At 45.7% G+C, this 22585-nt stretch overlaps 1 protein-coding gene across 5 annotated transcripts in view; it reads right to left on the bottom strand.

The window, feature by feature from the left end:
• The window catches only part of MCF2L2 (MCF.2 cell line derived transforming sequence-like 2), a 508511-nt gene that overhangs the window by 328477 nt on the left and 157449 nt on the right, over positions 1-22585 (bottom strand). For all 5 annotated transcript variants that reach the window (XM_077290424.1, XM_077290423.1, XM_077290425.1 and 2 more), the window contains exons 11-13: positions 22111-22302; positions 9357-9548; positions 6290-6467 (exon numbers count right to left, since the gene is read on the bottom strand). In XM_077290424.1, the coding sequence (XP_077146539.1) occupies positions 6290-6467; positions 9357-9548; positions 22111-22302 (562 nt within the window). The remainder of the gene's footprint in view (positions 1-6289; positions 6468-9356; positions 9549-22110; positions 22303-22585) is intronic.

The following is a 22585-nucleotide window of genomic DNA, read 5'->3' as shown; positions in this document are numbered from 1 at the left end:
CGATGTGGGCATACTATACCTGTTCCAAGATGGCCGCGACTACACTTCCGGCCATGCGCAGTATGCGATTTGCTATTCCTCTGCTATTCCCTGCCGTCTCCCCGCGTCTGGTCACATGGGCCCATGTGTACCAACGTGGTGGGCGGTTCGAATGGCGGATGGATTTCCGGAAACAGCGGACATAAAAGGATGGGGTTTCTGCATTATGGACATGCCTCTCTTGAGGAAGGTTTAACCGAAACGCGCGTCGGGAGGTGGGGGATGCTGTATCACATATCCAGCTAATACTATCATCAGGTATGCCACTGGTCCTCTGTTATTTTTTACCACTGCTACTTGTTTCCCCATTGTTGGGTCACTTTGTGTCTACATATATAAATATAAGTGTGAGCAGGGGGTTCTTATGGACTAGTGTGCATCTATATACTCCTCTGTCTGGTTTATGTGATTTGCTGGGTCCCCCTCTTATGTGCTATCCAAGGGCCGGTTTTCACCCTTCGTCAATTTTAGCCTTTTGTATACATGTTTGCATTTCAATAAAATTTATATTTATACGTACTTTGGACTAGTACACCTTCTTTTTGTGGTTATCTGTATATATAGGAGCCTATAAAGGGGCACATACTGCATATAGGAGGCTATATAATGGCTCATACTGTAAATAGAAGGCTATATGATGGCTAATACTATAGGAGGCTTTGTACTTGCTCATACTGCATATAGTAGACTATATAGGGGCTCATACTATGTATAAACAAGGGACTATATGTGGGCACATACCGCATATAGGGAGTTATGTGTGGACTCAAACTGCATATACGAGGCTATTTAAGGGCTTATACTGTATATCGGAGGCTATATGCAGACTCATACTGTGTAGAACAGGGGCACCATATGATTTCAACTTAGGGCGCCAACCTACGCTGTCAGGTAGTGTGAATGGCAAAACTAGCCCCTATCTCCCCTTATATGGTTTTTAAACTAACTAAATAAAGATAGAATGTTTTAAGTTTTCTTTTTATGGTTTACATGTATAAAAGCCCCGTAGGTTGATTGCTTTGATTGTTGATTGAGGGCGCTATGCGGCGAGTCATACTGTATATAGCGGGACGTCGACATACTTAAATCTGCTCAATATTAAGTCACACAATTATTAATGATTTGTTTATATTATATTAATATTGAGCAAAATTAATTTCAGCCTATTGGTTTATTGGTTTGGCCTCCACAATAGTCACGGTCTCTCATGTGTCCCCTTGGGAAAATTAATCTGCCACCCTTGCTCTATTTTGTATAGCCCTATGTTAAATATAGTGCTATAAATAAGGGAAAAAAGCTGTCTCTGACGTTTTACGTATGCGGATGTGCCCCAGAGCACCTGTGTATTACTTACATGATCTATCAAAGGGGATCATGTGACATATCCCGGGATACATCAGGTACCTGGGGTCCCACCTTCTAAACTACCCAGGACCCTGGCTACTGCTCCTTGGTACAGCATATAATAATACTAGATGTTTCCAGCCAGCTAACGCTCAGCACGCTCATTGCTATCTAATTAACGCTGCTGGTGATTAAAGTAAAGTAAATAATGACAACATTCATTAGCGCAGGTTGTAAATTAACTTAAAATGAAGTTAATAATAATAGTGTGGTGATGTGGTGGGGAGGCGGGATTATGTGTGGTAATGTGGGGGCGGGATTGTGTGTGGTAATGTGGAGGGCGGGATTATGTGTGGTAATGTGGAGGGCGGCATTATGTGTGGTGATGTGGTCAGGGCGGGATTATGTGTGGTGATGTGTGGGGCGGGATTATGTGTGGTAATGTGGTGGGGGGCAGGATTATGTGTGGTAATGTGGTGGGGGGCGGGATTATGTGTGGTAATGTGGTGGGGGGCGGGATTATGTGTGGTAATGTGGTGGGGGTGAGATTATGTGTGGTAATGTGGTGGGGGGGCGAGATTATGTGTGGTAATGTGGTGGGGGGGCGAGATTATGTGTGGTAATGTGGTGGGGGTGAGATTATGTGTGGTAATGTGGTGGGGGGCGGGATTATGTGTGGTAATGTGGTGGGGGTGAGATTATGTGTGGTAATGTGGTGGGGGGGCGAGATTATGTGTGGTAATGTGGTGGGGGCGGGATTATGTGTGGTAATGTGGTGGGGGTGAGATTATGTGTGGTAATGTGGTGGGGGGCGAGATTATGTGTGGTAATGTGGTGTTGGGCGGCATTATGTGTGGTAATGTGGTGGGGGGCGGGATTATGTGTGGTAATGTGATGGGGGGCGGGATTATGTGTGGTAATGTGGTGGGGGGACGGGATTATCTGTGGTAATGTGAGGGGCGGGATTATGTGTAGTAATGTGGCGGGGGGCGGGATTATCTGTAGTAATGTGGTGGGGGGTGGGATTATGTGTGGTAATGTGGTGGGGGGGCGGGATTATGTGTGGTAATGGGGTGGGGGGGAATTATGTGTGGTGATATGTTGGGGGGGCGGGATTGTCTGTAGTAATGTGGTGGGGGGCGGGATTATGTGTGGTAATGTGGTGGGGGGGCAGGATTATCTGTGGTAATGTGAGGGGCGGGATTATGTGTGGTAATGTGATGGGGGCGGGATTATGTGTAGTAATGTGGTGGGGTGGGGGGATTATGTGTGGTGATGTGGTGGGGGGGCGGGATTGTCTGTAGTAATGTGGTGGGGGCGAGATTATGTGTGATGTGGTGGGGCGGGATTGTGTGTGGTAATGGGGTGGGGGCGGGATTATGTGTGGTGATGTGGTGGGGGGGCGAGATTATGTGTGGTAATGTGTTGGGGGGTGGGATTATGTGTGGTAATGTGGTGGGGGCGGGATTATGTGTGGTAATGCGGTGGGGGGTGGGATTATGTGTGGTAATGGGGTGTGGGGGCGGGATTATGTGTGGTGATGTGTTGGGGGCGGGATTGTGTGATGTGTTGGGGGGGCGGGATTGTGTGGTGATGTATTGGGGGGCGGGATTGTGTGGTGATGTGTTGGGGGGCGGGATTATGTGTGGTGATGTGTTGGGGGGCGGGATTGTGTGTGGTGATGTGGTCGGATTGTGTGTGGTAATGGGGTGGGGGCAGGATTATGTGTAGTGATGTGGTGGGGGCGGAGCTACTGTGCAGGGGGCGGGATTAGCGAGTAATCACGATGCCTCTTATATATATAGATATTTGAGATAGTCCAGTATTTACTCAACAGAACACACTTGGACATTTGTAAATGGTGGGTTTGGGCAGATTGTAGTCAGAAGATAAACAATGTAGTATAATGTTATCTGACCCCCAATAAGCCCTATTCAAACTGGGAAAGAATAATAGACATAACTTTATTATTGCTGGTAGCTTGGTATTTGCAGAGTAAAATAACTCGATGATTTACACTGTTGATCATTGTTTATGATATTGTGTCCCTGATGATATTGACTATATATACTATGCTATGCCTGGGAGGTTTCTTTCATGTTTCACCTTGAGATGTGTCTTATCTAACTCCAGATAAGAATAAGCTGCCAAGTAAATCAAGCTGTCAGTCACTGCTACAATAAACTCACACCTCTTATAAGCAGTTCACAATAATATTAGGACATTTAAGTATTCAGTTCCAGACAAATATTGATACAGAAGGAATCATTCTGTAGATGGGAAGGATTTCTCCCGAATTGATGATTGCTCCTACTTGCAAGTGGCTTCACTGGAGGTATTTCTTGGTATTTCCCTAGATAAAAAGATTAAGGCTAAACTTGAGCATGCTAAAAATCAATCACATAAAGGCCCATTTTTACAAGCTGATAATTGACAATCGCCAATACAAGTGCTGTTAACAGCTTACCAGCAATTACAGACAAGTATTTACGTATAATGTAGTCATGTATACAATTCTAAATGTATTGTTTTCCTGCTTGATGGAATATAGATAACACTCGTAGAATAATAATTGATAATAATTGGGAAGGTAGGTGTGGAAAATGTGTGTTAAGGCAGGGCACACATGTTGAGGCCGCTCCATAGCTTGCATTGTTAAAGGGAAGTGATCATCAGAAAATTAAATAGTGTTTAAAGAGAAGCTCTTTAGACTACATCGACCTTTTGCATCAGGAAACAACAAATGTACATAGACACAATGGTGAGACCCGGACACCAACATTTTTGTATTGAGTGGGTGGAAAGGGCATTGTGAAGGGAGAGGAGAAAGGTTAGGCATGACATTGTTTATTGTGAATAGTTGATCCTGTGTTACCAACTGTGTATGGAGGAGTTACCAGCAATTGTAATCTTGCCTATGATGATAAGGAGCCGTGGTGACAAATCTTCCTGAAAGGACAGGAAGAATCAGTGTAAAATAGCACTAGTGGCCAGCGTGAGAATTGAAGATTACTATATACAGTTCTGCTCAAAAGTTTACATACCCCGGCAGAATTTTTGCTTTCTAGGCCTTTTTTCAGAGAGTATGAATGATAACACCAAAACTTTTTCTCCACTCATGCTTAGTGGTTGGGTGAAGCCATTTATTGTCAAACTACTGTGTTTTCTCTTTTTAAATCATAATGACAACCTCACTTAAATGTAACTCTCATCATTCTTCCCTCGATCGCCAGCAGAGCAGAGGAGAATGATGAGAGCCAGGTTCAGGACTTGGCGCCAGGGAACAGCGCTTACTGTAACGCTTCTTCCCCGGCGACCGATGCCAGCATTCCATGGAAACACACTGACATGTGCACAGACCCATTCACTTGAATAGGCAAATAGAGCTTCATACCTCCCGAGTCTCTCCGTATGGCTAAGTAGTACTGTACAGCCACATATGGGATATTGCCACGTTCTGTAAAAATTGTGGGACAAATTTTGGTGCTGTTTTTACCCACTTCTTGTGTGAAAATGTAAAATCTGGGGCTAAAACAAAATTTTGGTGATAAAAATTTAGTTATTTTGTCTAAACTGCTTAATGGTATAACATTCTGTGTCACACCCATGGTGTCACTATGATCACTGCACCCCTAGATGAATTTATTGAGAGGTATAGTTCGTAAAATGGGGTCACTTATGGGGTGTTCTGCTGTTCTGGCACCTCATGGGCTCTCCCAGTGGTTCATGGCACCTGCAATCCACAACAGTAAAATCTGGCGTTCCTTGCCTTCTGAGCTTTGCACTGTGCCTGATAAATATTTCTCGATTACATGTAGGCTATTGGAGCAGTCAGGAAAAAATGGATCTCAGTTTGTTGTAAAAAAAAATTCCTATTAGCCTTTAGAAAAATTGAAACCGTGGAGCTAAAACAACATTTTAGTGGTATAAAATTCTGTGAGGCACAAGTAGCGTTAATATGAGCACTGCACCCCTAGATTAATTAATTGGAGAGTGTAGTATGTAAAATCAGTTCCTATATGGGGGGTTCTGTTGTTCTGGCACCTCTGGGGCTCTGCTAATGTGACATGGCACCCTCAAACCATTCCAGCAAAAGCCTCTTCCCTTCCGAGCTTTGCACTATGTCACAAAAGTAGAATTCCTCTATATAAGGGGTATCAGCGTACTCAAGAGAAATTGCAAAATAACTTTTGGGGTCCAGTTTTTCCTGCTACCCTTGGTAAAATAAAAATTGGGTCCGAAAAGATCATTTTTGTGGAAAAAACATGATTTTTTTTTATTTTAACAGCTCTTTGTTATAAACTTCTGGGAAGCACTTGGGGGTTCAGAATGCTCTCCACACATCTAGATAAGCTCTTTGGGGCTCTAGTTTCCAAAATGGTGTCACTTGTGGTGGGATTTACATTGAAGCATTCCAGAGTTATTACCTCATAAAGGGACAGTGGTCAGAATTGTAAAAATTGGCCCGGTCATATAACGTGCAAACCACCCTCGTGGGTAAAGGGGTTAAAAGTGTCAATACAAAATGTGTTAAGAATTACATTCTTTAGTTGACTGAATCAGATGTTATTCATGGTACAACTCCTTTAGGTACATTAGAGAGGGACAGAGCCTTTTCAACTTAGCAATTGACTTAAGTCGCATGTCACAGACCATTACTGATGGCCTTATTGTCATAGAATTTTTCCACTAAAGAATAGAAAACAAGGGGAAACAGCAAAATCATTTTTTTCTTAATTATAGGATCATCTCTGCCTACACCCAATCCTCAAAATTAGTTTTGGCTGAATTCTCCTCTAGCTAGCTGTGACCGTGCGCTACACTGGATCTTGTGCTCATTACTTTCACCTATTTACAGATGTTTTCCCTGACACTAGAAAAGCACACACAAGCCTTAAAATCTTACCCAGAGATGTTGGCCGAGCTGTTTTCGGAGATACCCTTTTAGGAGATGACTCTGGATGTGGAGCTACAGGCTGGACAGGCCTTGTCTGTTTGGCTGCCAGCTTCTTCAGGCTTGCTTGCCTCTTCTCAAACATTTCCTGAACATCAGCCAGCTTCTGTAGTACTTTCTGAACACTAGCCTGGAAGTCATGAATAAATGAAACGTAAAGTACCAGGCATTTGGATATACAATATCAAACTGTAAGAAATGTATGTCACCCTACTTTGCACATTATCAAGGTCATAACCCCTGCTGCTTCACAAACACTTACCGCACTTTTTTAAAAAAATTTCCTTTGGTTTGTACCTTACCATCAACAACATATTAATAAGTTGGCATATTATATACCATAAGAGTGGGGTCTGTTTGCCTTGATTCCAGTTCTAATTCAGTTCACTGTTCATGCTGCATATAACATATAAGACCTTCATAGCAACTAGAGTCCTTTGGGCCCCAGTGCAAACTTTGATCCAGTCCAAATCTCATGCCCCTTGCCTCTTCAACATGTGCAGCATATATTTCTTGTTACTGTACCCCTGAACCCAGTGCGACATACAGTCATGTAGCGGGCTTAGGCTACTTTCACACTAGCGTTGTTGGCTGTACTTCGCAATGCGTCGTTCTGGAGAAAAAACGCATCCTGCAAAGTTGCCCGCAACTTTTATTAGCGACACATTGTCACAAGTCGCAACCGTTGTATGACGGTTGCGTCGTGTTATGGCGGACCGTCGGCACAAAAAACGTTACATTTTTTTGCACGTCGTGTCTGCCATTTTCGACCGCGCATACGCGGCCGAAACTCCACTCCATCCTCCCCGGACCTTACAATTGGGCAGCGGAAGCGTCGTAAGACTGCTTCCGCTGCCCACGTCAGGCATTTTTTTCACAGTATGTGTCGGTACGTCGGGCCGACGCAGCGCGACGGCCCCGTACCGACACTGGTGTGAAAGCAGCCTTAGCTAGCATACCCTATGTTATTAAAACCAGCTGCTAAACCCTATGTTGGCATACCCAGTTCTGGGACCTGAGCTTCTATGCTGAACTGTTCCTGTGCCAGTGATGAAAAAAGGAAAACTCCTTCAACAATGTGAGTAATTTCACTGCCTATTGAAAAGGGGTGTCCAAGAAATTTGCGGCAACCTTCCTTCTCCATACTAATCTATTCAGATAGCTCCAGAAGTATCTTTTGGGGTGCATCAGACCACATTTGGCCCACTTCCACCCATCGCCATGGCCAATTGCTGCAAGATTTTGCATCACAATTGCATTGACATTTGCCCGCCTCAGGAGGATGCCATGCTACCATCGTAGCACTTTCTGGTTGTACACTCCTTAAGGATTTCTTCATGTATGACCAAATGCTGTTTCTCCCTCTCCATTCAGGTGGGTCACCTATTGATAAATATGCTGCACCTACGTTCTTGGTCATCGAGTGATCTAATTCAAGAAAGTATATACATATAAATATAAAATGTCCACATTGCTGTCTAACGTTCTTTTATCTGCATATAATTAGTACTCTGATCAGTATGAAATCTGGATACCGTACTCGCCCAGTGCAGGCTTTTATTTGACTTTCTGATAATTTCCCAATAACTGATCTATTAATGCAGCTGGCGTGGGTACAGAGCTAGGTTTTAAGAGCACAAAGCAGTAGAGATTCATTTTTTTGCAGCAGTAAAATGCAGCAAAATGGTGCGGTTTTTGCCACAATCGCTATTGGCAGCAAAGTGAGAACGCAGCCTAATGCAAATATCAATTTAGGACCACGTTCCCACAAGCTGCCGTTTTATATTTTACTGACACCTGCCTGCAGGAAGAATCTTATACATACAATTAACAGGTTTTGAAGATCTTATTGATGTATGTAATTACATATAGTGAACAAGTAAGATTTTATATGACCGTATCTCATTAATCATCTAATGACAGGTAAAAACTGTCCGTACACTTTAGATTAATGTCAACCAAACCAATTTAAATGGGCCCAGCTGATCATTAGATAGGTATGAGGGCCCCCAATTTTCCCCAGAAAGCAACTGGCAGGATGACCAATTATTTTGCTCTTAGAAAATATAGAAACCTTCACCAGCAAATTGGCAGCAGCTTGCTCCCTTTCACACAAAAAGGAACACACGTGGCATTGGTGACATGAAGAGAAAGGTCTATGGTTTTTTTCTCCTTGTACGATTATTATGGTTAAATATGATTTTAGCATTCTTCTCATCTTTCTGCGATCAAGTGCTGCCTCCCTGCTGCAGCCCCCAGTCCTTGTTGTCAAGCTGCAGTTGTAATGTCATGACTACAGACAACTTGATTGCTGAAATCAGACACTGGGCTCAGCAGTTATGTCAACCCCAAACTACTGAGTCCAGTGACTGGCTATAAGAAGACAAGATAGACCTCTACAAGGAAAGACTAGATATGCTGGGACAACAGTCATAGAAGAATGTCACTGAGGATGACTATGTCACACAGTAATATATATATATATATTAAATATATACTGAAGTGTCCCTTCATTCTGGGACTTAAAAGTAACTGTATATTTCTCATGTATAGTCACCCAACCTGGTGCCCTCCATTTTACTGCCTCATCTGCTCATGAGTTCCTTTCGACTTGCTTCCAAGATAGCTGTCTCAGTGGTATGGTGAGAGCAGTGGTAAGCCTAATACCAAAGGCTATACAGATTTACACAAGATTACTAATATACAGCAGTTGTAAATTGGTCTATATAGCTAAAGATTGTTTAGTATGTGTTTTACGCCTACCTTCTTAAGTAAGGAAAATATGGGTAGTCAACCAAACATAACCTTAGTCTTTGTCCTTCTTTGTGTGACAAACAGGACACCATAGTCTGGCTAATTGCAAGGTATTTCATATTTTTTACCTTTTGTGTGTAAAATTACATGTCAGGGGTAATTAATAAAATTCGAGCCATGTAACTGGCTTAGAAATCTAGTGTTTTATTTTTCAGGATAGCATGATGTACACAATAACATACCTAATATTAGAAGGTCTTCTTACCTTTATTTCAGCAGTGAGGATAACTTCATACTTGTGATAAAAATCAGTAGGATTGGACAGCTGGTGGACTTTTGAACTACCAATAAATTTCTCGATGTCTCGTAGAGCCGACTCCGCGCCATCCTGAGACTGACATTTATCCACAGCTTGAGAGGCTAGGAGGTAGATTCCATCTTCACACCACTGGTTAGCCTGTGACAAACCAAAGCACAATGTAAGATTAAAGATCTATCAATAAGGGATAATTCTTCTATGAGATTATTGATGATTTGTTTCATCCTTGGCGTTGTGTTAACATACACCTGGATGCTCCAGACCAGCAAACTGCCCAAACTTCTGCTTTTATATAGGTGATCACACTTACTGATGAGCAATTAATCAAGGACACTTGATTAACAGCTCCTAACTGATGCTTACCCTCTTAATTGCTGGAGGCAAATTTGTAATTCTTCACACACTGCTTCTCTAGTCTTAGTTTTTGTTAAATACACTGCTCAAAAAAAAAGGTAACACTTAAACAACAGAATATAACTCCAAGTAAATCAAACTTCTGTGAAATCAAACTATCCACTTAGGAAGCAACACTGATTGACAATCAATTTCACATGCTGTTGAGCAAATGGAATAGACAACAGATGGAAATTATTGGCAATTATCAAGACACCCTCAATAAAGGAGTGGTTCTGCAGGTGGGGACCACAGACCACATCTCAGTACCAATGCTTTCTGGCTGATGTTTTGGTCACTTTTGAATGTTGGTTGTGCTTTCACACTCGTGGTAGCATGAGACACACTCTACAACCCACACAAGTGGCTCAGGTAGTGCTGCTCATCCAGGATTGCTCATCAATGCGAGCTGTGGCAAGAAGGTTTGCTGTGTCTGTCAGCGTAGTGTCCAGAGGATGGAGGCACTACCAGGAGACAGGCCAGTACACCAGGAGGTGGAGGGGGCTGTAGGAGGGCAACAACCCAGCAGCAGGACCGCTACCTCCGCCTTTGTGCAAGGAGGAACAGGAGGAGCACTGCCAGAGCCCTGCAAAATGACCTCCAGCAGGCCACAAATGTGCATGTGTCTGCACAAATGGTTAGAAACTGACTCCATGAGGATGGTCTGAGTGCCCGACATCAAAAGGTTGTGCTCACAGCCCAACACCGTGCAGGACACTTGGAATTTACCACAAAACACCAGGATTGGCAAATTCGCCACTGGCACCCTGTGCTCTTCACAGATGAAAGCAGGTTCACACTAAACATATGTGACAGACATGACAGAGTCTGGAGATGCTGTGGAGAGCAATCTTCTGCGTGCAGCATCCTTCAGTATGACGGATTTGGCAGTGGGTCAGTAATGGTGTGGGGTGGCATTTCTTTGGAGGGCCGCACAGCCCTCCATGTGCTCGCCAGAGGCAGCCTAACTGCCATTAGGCACCGAGATGAGATCCTCAGACCCCTTGTGAGGCAATATGCTGGTGCGGTTGGCCCTGGGTTCCTCCTAATGCAGGACAATGCCAGACCTAATGTGGCTGGAGTGTGTCAGCAGTTCCCGCAAGATGAAGGCATTGAAGCTATGGACTGGCCTGCCCATTCCCCAGACCTGAATCCGCTTGAGCACATCTGGGACATCATGTCTCGCTCCATCCACCAACGTCATGTTGCACCACAGACTGTGCAGGAGTTGGCGGATGCTTTGGTCCAGGTCTGGGAGGAAATCCCTCATGATACCATCCAGCTCCTCATCAGGAGCATGTCCAGGCATTGTAGGAAGGTCACAGAGGCACGTGGAGGCCACACACACTACTGAGCATAATTTTGACTTGTCAGGAGGCATTTCCACTGAAGTTGGATCAGCCTGTAATTTGATTTTCCACTTTGATTTTGAGTATCATTCCAAATGCAGACCTCCATGGGATATTCATTTTGATTTACATTGATAATTGTTATGTTTTATTGTTCTGAACACATTCCACTATGCAATGAATAAAAATTTGCAACTGGAATATTTCATTCAGAGATATCTAGGATGTGGTATTTTAGTGTTCCTTTTATCATTTTTTTGAGCAGTGTAAATAAAGACACAATAATTTGTCATAGGCCATTGTTCAGCTGAGGTTTGATTTACTCAACCTCAAGACCAGGGCCGGACTGGCCATAGGGCAGTTCTGGCAAATGCCAGAAGGGCCGATGGCAGTAGTGGGCCGCTCGAATGTGCCGCTGTCGGCACACTCCCCACGCTGTCGCGGCACACTCCCGGCCCCGCATTCATCTAAACCGGCGTCATAGACGCCGGTACAGTTGAATGCAATGATGGAGGAGAGAGCGTCTGCTGACGCTTCCTCTCCCATCATTCCCCGCTCTGCCTGCCGCTGACACTGCGGGTGCGCGATGATGTCATATCATCGCGCACCTGCTGTGTGACCGGGCGGGCAGACTGCGACTGCTGAGGCCGGAGCCAGGAGCAGCGCGGGGCACGAGGAGAGAGGTGAGTAGAGTGTTTGTTTTTTTTTATCAATGAGTGATGACTGGATTGTGGAGCTATTGGGGGGGGGAGGGCATTACTTTCTATGGGGGCTGCCTGCCTGCATTACTTTCTATGGGGGCTGCCTGCCTGCATTACTTTCTATGGGGGCTGCCTGCCTGCATTACTTTCTATGGGGGCTGCCTGCCTGCATTACATTCTATGGGGGCTGCCTCCCTGCATTGCATTCTATGGGGGCTGCCTGCCTGCATTACATTCTATGGGGGCTGCCTGCCTGCATTGCATTCTATGGGGGCTGCCTGCCTGCATTGCATTCTATGGGGGCTGCCTGCCTGCATTACATTCTATGGGGGCTGCCTGCCTGCATTACATTCTATGGGGGCTGCCTGCCTGCATTACATTCTATGGGGGCTGCCTGCCTGCATTACATTCTATGGGGGCTGCCTGCCTGCATTACATTCTATGGGGGCTGCCTGCCTGCATTACTTTCTATGGGGGCTGCCTGCCTGCATTACTTTCTATGGGGGCTGCCTGCCTGCATTACTTTCTATGGGGGCTGCCTGCCTGCATTACTTTCTATGGGGGCTGCCTGCCTGCATTACTTTCTATGGGGGCTGCCTGCCTGCATTACATTCTATGGGGGCTGCCTGCCTGCATTACATTCTATGGGGGCTGCCTGCCTGCATTACATTCTATGGGGGCTGCCTGCCTGCATTACATTCTATGGGGGCTGCCTGCCTGCATTACATTCTATGGGGGCTGCCTGCCTGCATTGCATTCTATGGGGGTCTGCCTGCCTGCATTACATTCTATGGGGGCTGCCTGCCTGCATTACGTTCTATGGGGGCTGTGCTGCATTATATTGTATGGTGTCTGCCTGCATTACATTCTATGGGGGCTGGCTGCATTCCATTCCATGGGCCTGTGCTGCATTATATTCTATGGGGCTGGCTGCATTCCATTACATGGGCCTGTGCTGCATTATATTCTATGGGGCTGGCTGCATTCCATTCCATGGGCCTGTGCTGCATTATATTCTATGGGGCTGGCTGCATTACATTGTATGGTGGCTGTGCTGCATTATATTGTATGGGGCTGTGCTGCATTATATTCTATGGGGCTGTGCTGCATTATATTCTATGGGGCTGTGCTGCATTATATTCTATGGGGCTGTGCTTTATTACATTCTATGGGGCTGGCTGCATTACATTCTATGGGGGCTGTGCTGCATTACATTCTATGGGGCTGGCTGCATTACATTCTATGGGGGCTGTGCTGTATTACATTCTATGGGGACTGTGCTGCATTAAATTCTATGGGGCTGTTCTGTATTACATTCTATGGGGCTGGCTGCATTACATTCTATGGGGGCTGTGCTGTATTACATTCTATGGGGGCTGTGCTGTATTACATTCTATGGGGGCTGTGCTGTATTACATTCTATGGGGGCTGTGCTGTATTACATTCTATGGGGGCTGTGCTGTATTACATTCTATGGGGGCTGTGCTGTATTATAGTCTATGGGGGCTGTGCTGTATTATAGTCTATGGGGGCTGTGCTGTATTACATTCTATGGGGACTGAGCTGTAATGCTGGATACAGCTGTAATTATATGTTATATAGTCGTGTTACACTCCCCTCACTTCTTGTAGCCTACAAGTGTACAAAGATATTATACAGTCACCATGCGACAAGTGGGCCTGTGTGACTTCAAATGCCAGGGCTGAATTTTAGTCCCAGTCCGGCCCTGCTCAAGACCTTTTGAGGACCAGATATTTTTTTTTATTATGTTCTGATACATGAAACCATAGAATTCAAAGACTGTGTACTTACTGTTTAAACTTGTGGGCAGTGACAAACCAGGCCTGGCATGTCAGAGTGAGGAGACTTATAGGTCATGCATGCTCCTCTGGGACATTATTATTTCCCAGAGGAAATAAGTTACACCAGTTTTGTCAGGAGGAATGGGCCCAAATACCGACCAACTATTGTGAGAAGCTTGTGGAAAGATATCCCAAACGTTTGACCCAAGTCATTTTAATGCCAATGGTACCAAATACTAATGAAATGTATGTAAACTTTTGACCTTGCAGTAAGTAATAAAAATGCCTTAAAACATTTTCTCCCTCTCATTATTCTGGCATTTGGCAAATATTAATAATTATGGTAATCCTAATTGACCTAAAACGGGAAAGGTTTATGCTGATGTCATGTCAGATATTGAGAAAACATGCCTATGGGTCTTTTTATATAGTGTATGTAAACTTCTAGTTTCAACTGTGTGTGTGTTTGTATATATATATATATATATATATATATATATATATATATATATATAATGTACAGCAGAGGTGTCAAACTGCATTCCTCGAGGGCCGCCAACAGGTCATGTTTTCAGGATTTCCTTAGCATTCCACAAGGTGCTGGAATCATTCTGTGCAGGTGATTAAATTATCACCTGTGCAATACAAGGAAATCCTGAAAAGATGACCTGTTGGCGGCCCTCGAGGAATGCAGTTTGACACCTCTGATATACAGTACAGGCCAAAAGTTTGGACACGCCTCATTTAAAGATTTTTCTGTATTTTCTTGACTATGAAAATTGTACATTCACAATTACGGCATCAAAACTATGAATTAACACATGTGGAATTATATACTTAACAAAAAAGTCTGAAACAACTGAAATTATGTCTTATATTAAATAAGACTAGGTTTCTCAAAGTAGCCACCTTTTGCTTTGATGACAACTTTGCACACTCTTCACATTCTCTTTGATGAGCTTCAAGAGGTAGTCACTGGAAATGGTCTTCCAACAATCTTGAAGGAGTTCCCAGAGATGCTTAGCACTTGTTGGCCCTTTTGCCTTCACTCTGCGGTCCAGCTCACCCCAAACCATCTCGATTGAGTTCAGGTCTGGTAACTGTGGAGGCCAGGTCATCTGGCGTAGCACCCCATCACTCTCCTTCTTGATCAAATAGCCCTTACACAGCCTGGAGGTGTGTTTGGGGTCATTGCCCTGTTGAAAAATAAATGATGGTCCAACTAAACGCAAACCGGATAGAATAGCATGCCGCTGCAAGATGCTGTGGTAGCCATGTTGGTTCAGTATGCCTTCAATTTTGAATAAATCCCCAAGAGTGTCACCAGCAAAGCACCCCCACACCATCACACCTCCTCCTCCATGCTTCACGGTGGGAACCAGGCATGTAGAGTCCATCCGTTCACCTTTTCTGCGTCGTACAAAGACACGGTGGTTAGAACCAAAGATTTCAAATTTGGACTCATCAGACCAAAGCACAGATTTCCACTGGTCTAATGTCCATTCCTTGTGTTCTTTAGCTCAAACAAGTCTTTTCTGCTTGTTGCCTGTCCTTAGCAGTGGTTTCCTAGCAGCTATTTTACCATGAAGGCCTGCTGCACAAAGTCTCCTCTTAACAGTTGTTGTAGAGATGTGTCTGCTGCTAGATGTGTGACATTGACCTGGTCTCTAATCTGAGCTGCTGTTAACCTGCGATTTCTGAAGCTGGAGACTCGGATAAACTTATCCTCAGAAGCAGAGGTGACTCTTGGTCTTCCTTTCCCGGGGCGGTCCTCATGTGAGCCAGTTTCTTTGTAGCACTTGATGGTTTTTGCCACTGCACTTGGGGACACTTTCAAAGTTTTCCCAATTTTTCGGACTGACTGATCTTCATTTCTTGTAGTAATGATGGCCACTAGTTTTTCTTTACTTAGCTGCTTTTTTCTTGCCATAATACAAATTCTAACAGACTATTCAGTAGGACTATCAGCTGTGTATCCACCAGACTTCTACATGACACAACTGATGGTCCCAACCCCATTTATAAGGCAAGAAATCTCACTTATTAAACCTGACAGGGCACACCTGTGAAGTGAAAACCATTCCCGGTGACTACCTCTTGAAGCTCATCAAGAGAATGCCATGAGTGTGCAAAGCAGTCATCAAAGCAAAAGGTGGCTACTTTGAAGAACCTAGAATATAAGACATAATTTCAGTTGTTTCATACTTTTTTGTTAAGTATATAATTCCACATGTGTTAATTCATAGTTTTGATGCCTTCAGTGTGAATGTACAATTTTCATAGTCATGAAAATACAGAAAAGTCTTTAAATGAGAAGGTGTGTCCAAACTTTTGGTCTGTACTGTGTAGCAGGATGCAGCAGGCCAACACTAATAAGTCAGGGGCTGCACAGGTGCAAACTACTGATAAAAACAGCCACCTGTGTATGGCCCAAATATCTTAACAGCTCATTTATGCAGCGCCCCAGAGTCCTGGTCGTTGCAGTGCTGTGGCTTCGCCGCTAAGGGGAGCCATGGTACGTTCGATGGCACCGAAGGAGTTCCTCCAATCAGGTATCACAGACACCAATATGTTTCACAGCTGGGCCTCCGGGGGGAGCTAAGGGTGCTATTCATTAGGCCACTCCCCACCATAGTGGGTAAACTGGGGGTCAGGCAGGAAGTTAGAAAGAACGCTGACGGGATTGAACGGAGCAACACCCTGTGGCAGGGGGTGTTGTGAAGGGAGAGACTGTAGGGTCTCTGCCAGGGGTGGGATCCTGGCAGAGGCTTGGCATAGAAAGAACGTAACGGGTCCGCGCAGGCTCCTGGAAGCGGCGGGACTCAAGAAAGGACTAGAAGCGAGATAGATTGTGCTGAGTGAGAAACGAGATCAAGCAGAAGGAGAATACCAGCAGGGGTTTTGTTGAAAGAGGCAGCACCCTGCTGAGGCGCAATACCGGTGGCCGGAACGCCGAGGGAGTGGATTAGAATACAGCTTCAAGCCATACTCCAAACAGCGGCAGGACAGTCGGTCTCAGGCGGGCTGTCTACCACATATCACCTATGAAGTCTTGGGGGGCAATTGCGGGAGAGGGGCGACTCTAGGGTCCCGGAAGAACTCCAGGCCTACCTGACAAACGGGTGCCATTCCAACCTGAATACAGGGAAGGGGTGGATTACAGAGGAACATCAAATCGAGTTGTGAGGGAACTTAAGAAACAGACACAACCATTGTGGGGTTACTTTCCGTGAGCACAGCAGGGAAGGACTACAACACATAGCGCTACAAGGAAGGCACAGATCTCCACCTGAGAGGAGAACTCTGGAGGTGCCATTGGACCGGCCGGACTTGCGTAGCCTGGTGAACCGTGTTCTGGACTGAGGACTCAGAGATCTCCAGTAAAGAGGTAAAGAGACTGCAACCTGGTGTCCTCGTTATTTACCGCGACTTACACCCCACAACCGCACCGCTACATCGCTACCATTACTACCACCTATTACACCGGACGTCCCCCACTGACGGACAGGGCCACGGACCGGGTCTAGCCACCGTGACAACCCCGAGACTGAGAACTAGAGGCCCGGCTCCGGGTACCCCTCGGCCCTGCGGCGGTGTGGGGGCGCGCCGCAGACTTGGCGTCACGAACAGGATCTACTTAAGCCTGAAGAATCAGGTCATGTGTGCCTAGAGACTGTGATTTGTTGTGCTTGGACTGTACTTTATTGTAAGACTGTGCTGCGCCATTAGCCGCCAAAAGTTCCCGCCAAAAGGCGCCGCCATTGCTACACCCAAGGGGAAGGAGGGCGTGTTATGGGCGGAGACTCCCAGTGTGGCGCGAGAAATGGCTACCGCCCCCTGCACTTCTGGCTGCAGAGGAATGACCTGCCCCAAAGCAGAAGAGAAACACCCCTTGATATGTAACGGCGAGAGGCTGGTGACGGAGAAGCCCGACCTCAGAGAAATGGCGGAGTTAGGTGCATGCACTGCCAGCGACTATCAGGTGGCGATGATGAACGGCGAGTGCCTGAGCGGGGAAGAAGCGGTTCAGGCCTGCCTTTCTTCACCGGAGATGGACCGGAAGCCTGCGGATCCGACAGCGAAGCTACGTCCACCAATCCCGACCTCGGAGTTAGAGGAGGAGGAACCACAGCAAGCGGAGCGGAGTCCGAGTATCCCATTGGAGGAGCCCCGGTCCGGGCTGCAGCCGACTCCAGCGTCCTCGTTAACGGACCAGAGCGACACCGATGGAACCACATTAGGCGCAGGTATGGCCGACGTCCCTGCTCCCCTTCACGAGCCCGCTTCTATGACCCACCTCCATCTCAGTAGGGAGCGACTTATCTCGGCAGGGCTAATGGTGCTATCCCCCGATGATCTGGGGAGGATGGTGCCACCGATGTCGACCGGAGTGGGGGAGCCCGTGGACGTGAGCTTAGATGGAGTAGTTCTTCGGTGGGACACCCCCTGGTTTAGAGCAGATGGATCCCGGGAGAACGGGTCCACCCTTGCGGTGCTTACATGGGAGCAATATAGACAGTGCTTGATTCTGCAGTGGAAAGGACGGAAAGGAGCTGAGTCGATGGGCCCATCGAAAGTACAACAACCCCCCCCGGCATGGGATGACAGAGACGCGGTAAGGCGGGGCACTGTGTTGGCCTACCATGTAAAAAGGGGGTGGGGCCTCATACACGAGCCGGGACTGGATACTGATGTTTTCGTTGCGCATTGTAACGTGAGGGCTCCCTGTTGTGGCCGAAGCGGAGAACCGTTACAGAAGGGGGATCCTGTGACCTACAGCCGCCACTTGAACCCACTTGGGTGGTATGCACGGAATGTTCGGCGGTGTATGTCTGGACCTGCGGCACCTGCAGCCCCAGACCTGGTCCCGGGGGCACCCGAACTTGTCACCATCGCAACGGTACGCCTAGTAGCAGCCCCGGAATTGGCCAGTCGGGTTCATCTGCATGTTCGAACCGCGGATGCTGGCGCTGCAGTGACCGGGGCCCCAGAACCCAAGCCACCAGAAGAAGAATAAACCTCGATACCATGAAAATGTAAATAGTTACTGTTTGTTCTTTTAAGTTGCTGCTAAACCTATCCAGGGTTAATGGATCCCTTTGTTGACCCGGGATCCCCTTTGTTTGTTTTTCTTTTTCTTGAAGTTTTTGCACCAAGTTACACAAACTGCAGAAATCATGGACTGTGCATGATTCGAACTTTCTTTTGTAAATAGTTTGCACCTTCTTAAAGGTGCTCCCTACTGGTTTTAGCCAAAGACACTTTGCGAAGATATTTGCCCTATTGGTTTGAGCCAAAGACACTTTGTGAAGATACCTTTCCTACCGGTTCTAGTTAAAGACACTTTGCGAAGATACCATACCGGAACCTTTGCGTGGGCTGGTAGGCTGAGAAGACGAGCTACCTCAGAAAGACTTGGTCCCCTCTTAAAGGGGATGTGTGAAATTGAACTTGAGAAAGATACTGTTGCAGAACAGTAATGTGATAATGAAGCTTGAAAAAGAAATGTAACTGTTTTACATGCTAAGTTATATGTGTTGAATTTGTTGAAATGTGAAATCTAAATAATGTTTTGCAGAAAGAAAAGATGCAGAGAGCCCGTAGGGGTAGAAGTAGAGATCTGCATAGTTGAAAGTAAAGAAGTAATGATGAAGGTGAGGATAGAAGGTAAACCCTGCGTCCCCATAGAAAGTTACTTTGTTACTAAGGACAGAAAGCGAACCCGTAGGGGTTAGAGAGCGAGTCCTTAAAGGAGCCGAGTAGAGCTGGCTCAGAGTTCTTTAAACGAAAGGAATGTTATGTCTATGCTATGTATAGTAGCGAAAGGCAGTAGGCCCTGGCTGAACGGGGCGGTCCTGTAAAAGAAAGGAGAGGCAGTAGGTCTGGTGCCATAGGGACAGGCGGTCCTGCAGGTTCAAAGTAGGAGAATGTGAAGTTACCTTACCCTGTAATGTGATTATAGGAAGGCCTTTGGTAAACTAAGAGTGTATGTTTCTTAAAGGCAATGTTAATTTATTGTTCCAGAATTTGCACTAAGTAGAATACCCGGTTGGGTAACAGGAGTTATGCATAGCCTGTAATTTATAATGTTGACCATGTTTGTAACGTTAAAAGTGTCCTCACCTCCCATAAAGGGAAGCCTGTTCAAGTATACTTATCGTTTTGCACTCAACAAAATTGTATGTCTTTTTGCTAATCTGTATTGTTGTTTTTCTTCCCAGTCCCGGAGTACTGTGTTTAACCAGGGGGGAGTGCAGCGCCCCAGAGTCCTGGTCGTTGCAGTGCTGTGGCTTCGCCGCTAAGGGGAGCCATGGTACGTTCGATGGCACCGAAGGAGTTCCTCCAATCAGGTATCACAGACACCAATATGTTTCACAGCTGGGCCTCCGGGGGGAGCTAAGGGTGCTATTCATTAGGCCACTCCCCACCATAGTGGGTAAACTGGGGGTCAGGCAGGAAGTTAGAAAGAACGCTGACGGGATTGAACGGAGCAACACCCTGTGGCAGGGGGTGTTGTGAAGGGAGAGACTGTAGGGTCTCTGCCAGGGGTGGGATCCTGGCAGAGGCTTGGCATAGAAAGAACGTAACGGGTCCGCGCAGGCTCCTGGAAGCGGCGGGACTCAAGAAAGGACTAGAAGCGAGATAGATTGTGCTGAGTGAGAAACGAGATCAAGCAGAAGGAGAATACCAGCAGGGGTTTTGTTGAAAGAGGCAGCACCCTGCTGAGGCGCAATACCGGTGGCCGGAACGCCGAGGGAGTGGATTAGAATACAGCTTCAAGCCATACTCCAAACAGCGGCAGGACAGTCGGTCTCAGGCGGGCTGTCTACCACATATCACCTATGAAGTCTTGGGGGGCAATTGCGGGAGAGGGGCGACTCTAGGGTCCCGGAAGAACTCCAGGCCTACCTGACAAACGGGTGCCATTCCAACCTGAATACAGGGAAGGGGTGGATTACAGAGGAACATCAAATCGAGTTGTGAGGGAACTTAAGAAACAGACACAACCGTTGTGGGGTTACTTTCCGTGAGCACAGCAGGGAAGGACTACAACACATAGCGCTAGAAGGAAGGCACAGATCTCCACCTGAGAGGAGAACTCTGGAGGTGCCATTGGACCGGCCGGACTTGCGTAGCCTGGTGAACCGTGTTCTGGACTGAGGACTCAGAGATCTCCAGTAAAGAGGTAAAGAGACTGCAACCTGGTGTCCTCGTTATTTACCGCGACTTACACCCCACAACCGCACCGCTACATCGCTACCATTACTACCACCTATTACACCGGACGTCCCCCACTGACGGACAGGGCCACGGACCGGGTCTAGCCACCGTGACAACCCCGAGACTGAGAACTAGAGGCCCGGCTCCGGGTACCCCTCGGCCCTGCGGCGGTGTGGGGGCGCGCCGCATTTACATATTAAGAAAAATGTGGATTTCTCTGGAATAAGTCATCGGATTGCAGATATCAAGGTATTTTATTTAACTTTCTATGACCTGCATGTACATGGCTTAGGAGAATGGATCCTACTGACAGAGTCCATTTTAATAAATATGGCACCTGGGATGTACAGTGGGGAAAATAAGTATTTCATACACTGACGATTTTACAAGCTTTCCCACCTACAAAGAATGGAGAGGTCTGTAATGTTTATCATAGGTACAATTCAATTTGTGACGACAGAATCTTAAAAAAAATCCAGAAAATCACATTGCATGATTTTTACATAAAGCATTAGCATTTTATTTCATTAAATATTTGATACAATAGAAAAATAGAACTTAATATTTGGTACGGAAACCTTTGTTTACAATTGCAGAGGTTGGATGTTTCATGTTGTTCTTGACCAAGTTTACACACACTGCAGCAGGGATTTTGGCCCCCTCCTCCATACAGATCTTCTCCAGGTTTCGGGGCTGTCACTGGGCAACACTGAGTTTCAGCTCCCTCCAAAGATTTTCTATTGGGTTCAGGTCTGGAGACTGGCTACACTACACTTGAAATGCTTCTTACAGAGCCACTCCTTAGTTTTTCTGGCTGTGTGTTTCTGATGATTGTCATGCTGAAAGACCCAACCACGACCCATCTTCAATGCTCTTACTGAGGGAAGGAGGTTGTTGGCCAAAATCTTGCGATACATGATCCCATCTATCCTCCATTCCATATGGTGCAGTTGTCCTGTCACCTTTGCAGAAAAGAATCTTTAGAATCTATCCTTCACAGTTGAAGTTTAGCTACGATAAAAATTACAGACCTCTCCAAACTTTATAGGTGAGAAAACTTGCAAATCAGCAGTAAATCAAATACTTAACTTTTCCCACTGTATGTTTGAGTTTTGGCTCAATTTTAGACTTTGTTTAGTAAAACTCCCTCAATATATGTCCTGCCACCAAGCATATAAATTCATAGAATATATCACTAAGATAAAATAACCAACAATCAAGAGAAATGACTTACTTTGTCAAGTTGCTGGTGTAGCTCCAATGATTTTCCCAGAATGTCATATTTTTTCTTGGTTTCATTGCTAAAGTCATCGCAGATGCGCCTAAGCTCTATGCATTTTGGTCTAATGGAGTCTACAGCATAGTGGTTATTTTGTATCAGCTGATCTCCATGAAGGGCATGTAGCTGGGCTTTCTCTAGTATACCCTGGGGATAAACCAATACAAGAATTAAGTCAAAAGGTTCACATTTTCACATGTAATTGTTAATATGAAGATTTCTGTGCTACGCATGCATATCTGGATAGAATACTCCTGTATACACAAATAAGAAAGGTATCTTTAAGGAAATTTCTTACCACGTTACTTATTATGATTTTTTTTGTGGAAGTGATAGTTATGAGAAGTAAACAGTTATGGAGTTTCTAACATCACTAATGAACACCAAGGTGTGGGTAATGGAGGACAACTGGTTACAAGAGGTAGTTGTG

The sequence above is a fragment of the Ranitomeya variabilis genome, chromosome 2 (genome assembly GCF_051348905.1).
Source record: "Ranitomeya variabilis isolate aRanVar5 chromosome 2, aRanVar5.hap1, whole genome shotgun sequence".
NCBI lineage: Eukaryota > Metazoa > Chordata > Amphibia > Anura > Dendrobatidae > Ranitomeya > Ranitomeya variabilis.
This window is presented reverse-complemented; position numbering and strand designations above follow the sequence as displayed.